A 3,487-nucleotide genomic window follows, 5' to 3' on the forward strand; every position below is an offset into this window, starting at 1 on the left:
GCTGCCGGTGTTAGACGGGGCGGCTGCCCCCCGGGACCCCGGGCTGCAGTGGGAAGGGGTGGCAGGGCTCTGACAGCTGCCTCTGAAATCTGGGGGGAGAGGGACGCAGCGTTACCAAGGCGTGGTGGGGTCAGCCCTGCTGGCACGCCGCTGGTTCCTGCCCCAGACCAGGACCCCGTGCTGGCTCAGTGCCCTCAGCCCGGGGTGGTTTGGGTGGTGTCGTGTCCCACCCACAGTGGGCTGGGATGGTTCCTCAGGAGCACAGCCACCACAAGGGTTTGTCCCATGGGGACCCAGCAGGGTGCTGGGGAGCCCCATCCCCCTCCAAGTGCTGGGGACACCTGCGGGGGGAGCAGGACAGCACATGGGCCATCACTGTGAAGCACTGCACAATGATGGCAGCCCTGAGCTGCAGCAGTGATGTCTGGGTAAGAGTGGGAAAGGGAAACAAACAAACAAAGACACCGCACAACAGTAAGATCTCTGTAAACCAGTAAAGTCTCCCCTGAGGGTGGGGGGCAGAGCCATGGGGGATGCTGCACCCAGGCGGGTGCTTACGCAAAGCCAAATCCACTCTGCAGCCCCACAGCCCCAGCCGGCTGCTAATCTGCCTGTGCGGCTGGGATTAAACCTTGAACTCGGCAGCAGGGAGCACTATTTTCAGCTCCAGGGTGCCGCTACCGCCAGCTCAAGCCCCAGCACAGTCTCTCCTGGCTGTGGTGGATAAGGGACCATCTCGAGGGGGTGCTGCTGCATCCCCTTGCCCTCCAGCACCTTGAAAGGCGATCTCTGTGCCCGGCTCCTCTGGGCCAGCCTTGCGCCATTTGGCTTTGTAACCAGAGCCCTCCCAGCTGCTGGGCTGGGATTACTCCATTTCCGAGCCGCGTCCCTCTGCCCTTCCTGAGTGAAACCCAAGCCACACACTGGCACGGCGCTTCCCGAAGGGTCACGGCCAGCCCCCTGCATAGATCGAAGGTCGCCTGGAGCTGAGCCCTGCTTCACTGGGGAGGGATGCTCGCCCGCTGCGGGCATGTCCCAAGGGTTTCCATGGCCCCATTGCATGGCCTTTGCCGGGCTGCCACGTTCAGTCCTGTGCCCAAAGGGGACACCCTGCCGCCAGTGACACAGCAGTTGTCACGGCAGCAAAGGGCATCCAGGAGGCCACAAGCAAAGCTGGAGGCTGACTGTGACCTGTGCCATGCTGCCTACCGATAGTGTGAGCAAACCTGGAGCAAGGGAGGGGACCAGCAAAGCCTCTGGGGACGCAGGGGTGATGTGGGATGAAGCCACGGCTTGGAGAGGAAGTGGGGAGCAGGGCCTCTCCCTCCACAGCCCCCAAAATCATGGGGATGCTGTGTGATGCACAGGGGAGCTAAGGACCAACCCTCAGCGCAGGGGTGCTCAGGGGCAGGATGGGGATGCCCGCAGCTCCCCAGCCCAGTAGGGCTCAGCTTGGATGGCAGAAAGCTGCAGCGGGTGGGATAGGAGAGCGGGAGTCCTGACTCAGCACCATCACCCGTCACTGCAGGGACGGATGCAGGCAGCAGCCTCTGCCACCCTTGCCTTTCCTGAGGGGGAGGTGAAGGGTCTGCCCAGCGTCCCCAGTGCTGGGAGGAACAGGTCCCCGTTAGCAGGCAGCTGCCTCGTGGAGAGAAAGAGCCACAAGATCCCAGTGGGAAGCAGCAAGTTTTGCCGCATTGGTTCCCATGGGCCCCCAGGCAGCAATATCTGGCCCATGGTCTGTGACCGCAGCAAGGGGACGAGTGGACAGGCATCCCTCTTCCCTCCCCACAGCTTGAGGCCACCGATTCATCCCAAGAGGGCCAAAGTCCCTATAAACACCTGCAAGACACCAGCACTCACTTGGGCGGGGAAGCCTTACCTGTGCTCTGCAGGGTATTGGTTTTCAGACATCATCTTTGGCATGTGCACATGCGGGTGAGGCGGCCGTGGCACGGCGAAGGTCTGCTGCCTCTGCTCTTGCAGTGGGTGTGGGGCCGCAGCTGCCCCATGGGCGGCTGCCTGCACAGCTGGGGCTGGGGGCGGCAGGCCTGGTGTGCAGGAGACACTGGCGTGGCAGGCGGCTGGCGGCAGGGCCGATCCCTGGTGTGCAGGAGACACTGGCGTGGCAGGCGGCGTTAATGGCTTGAACCCAGCAGGGGGCTTCCTGTCATAGGCACTGTGGAGGGGAGAGGGGCTAGGGGCTGACGGTGACACTAACGAGGACACCTCCGCGCAGCAGAGGCTGACAAGCAAGATGAATTCCCATGCCGCGACCCAAGGGGCCTGCAGGCAGCAGCTGCCCCACCACTACCTACCAGCAGTTGTAGAGGCACTTGTCCCCGTAGCCGGCACAGAGAGCCTTCTCGTGGCTGCAGGATGACAGCTCTGAGGAAGGGCTGTGCAGCTCCCGCTTGATCTTTGCCGGAGGTGGGGCGTGCAGGACCACTGTAATGAAAGAGAGGAGAATACAGGCTCATGTGTGTGGGAGAAGGTGATGGGGGACATCCCCCCTGGGGAGCATCCCCTTGGGTGCTCTTTGCTCAGGAATCAGGTGCCAAATTACCCCCCCGGCAGCATCAGGCAACCAAACCATGGCAGAATGATGCCCCAGCAGACCCTGACATGCCAGTGGACTGAGCCAGGGTGGCAGGGCTGACTTCTGCAGGGGAGGGCAGAGCTCCCAGGGACGGTCCCTCCAGCCCAGGACATCACTCACAGAGGGGAAATCGTTCCCCCCTGGGATCCAAGAAGGGAATGGCACAGGGTGAGAGGGGGCAGAGCAAGGGCTGTGAGAGGGGAACAGGCAGCTCAACAACAACCATGGATGAGACACACGCCTGGGCCGGGTCAAAAGCCTCTCAGCGAGGGGAGATGAGCCCAGGCACCACAGGCAGCAGCTGCCTCCTTGAGCCGTGGGGCAAGGAACAAGGAGGCTTGACAGCCTGGAGCTCGACAGCCTGGAGCTCCGAGACCTTGTAAACAGGACACAGCAACCCACTCGCCCTCGCAGGGGCATACCCAGCTCCCAATTAGCTGACCAGAGAGTCAGCAAGTGGCTAAATGGGATCCACCTTCCCCCAGCCAAGGTGCTCCAAGGGGACCCAGACCCGGGGTCCCACAATTGCATGAGTACAAGTGCCAAATGTCCCATTAGACCCAAATCCTTCCCAGCCCCCTCAAGCCCACTCACTATACATAATTTTAAACCAAGTAATATACGCTTAACCTAATTAATTTCTAAAAGCAGGCGCTCTAGGAAAGGGAAAGCGCCTCAGAGATCTTTACCTAAATAGTGCCTGCAGAGGAGAGCCAAGACTAATCGGAAGTGGAGTATTAGCTTCATGCAAAGTCTAAACACAGCCCGACTATGGCAGAGAGGACAACTGTTCACGGCTTGCCAGGTAATTAGCTGCTCCCCTAATTTGTCAAAACCTTTAAGAGCTGCTGACTCCCCTCTCTACGCACCGCCCCCCCCACACCACCA

General features: G+C 61.1%; 1 protein-coding gene across 1 annotated transcript in view; it reads right to left on the reverse strand.

Annotated features, from left to right (window-relative positions):
- The window catches only part of ETV5 (ETS variant 5), a 12,679-nt gene that overhangs the window by 4,255 nt on the left and 4,937 nt on the right, over window positions 1-3,487 (reverse strand). The window contains 3 exon segments of the mRNA XM_019473378.1: window positions 1-89; window positions 1,883-2,179; window positions 2,319-2,448. The exon segment at window positions 1-89 is cut by the window's left edge and continues 225 nt beyond it. Of these exon segments, the coding sequence (XP_019328923.1) occupies window positions 1-89; window positions 1,883-2,179; window positions 2,319-2,448 (516 nt within the window).

Source organism: Aptenodytes forsteri, unplaced genomic scaffold (assembly GCF_000699145.1).
Source record: "Aptenodytes forsteri isolate BGI_AS27 unplaced genomic scaffold, ASM69914v1 Scaffold647, whole genome shotgun sequence".
Classification (NCBI taxonomy): domain Eukaryota; kingdom Metazoa; phylum Chordata; class Aves; order Sphenisciformes; family Spheniscidae; genus Aptenodytes; species Aptenodytes forsteri.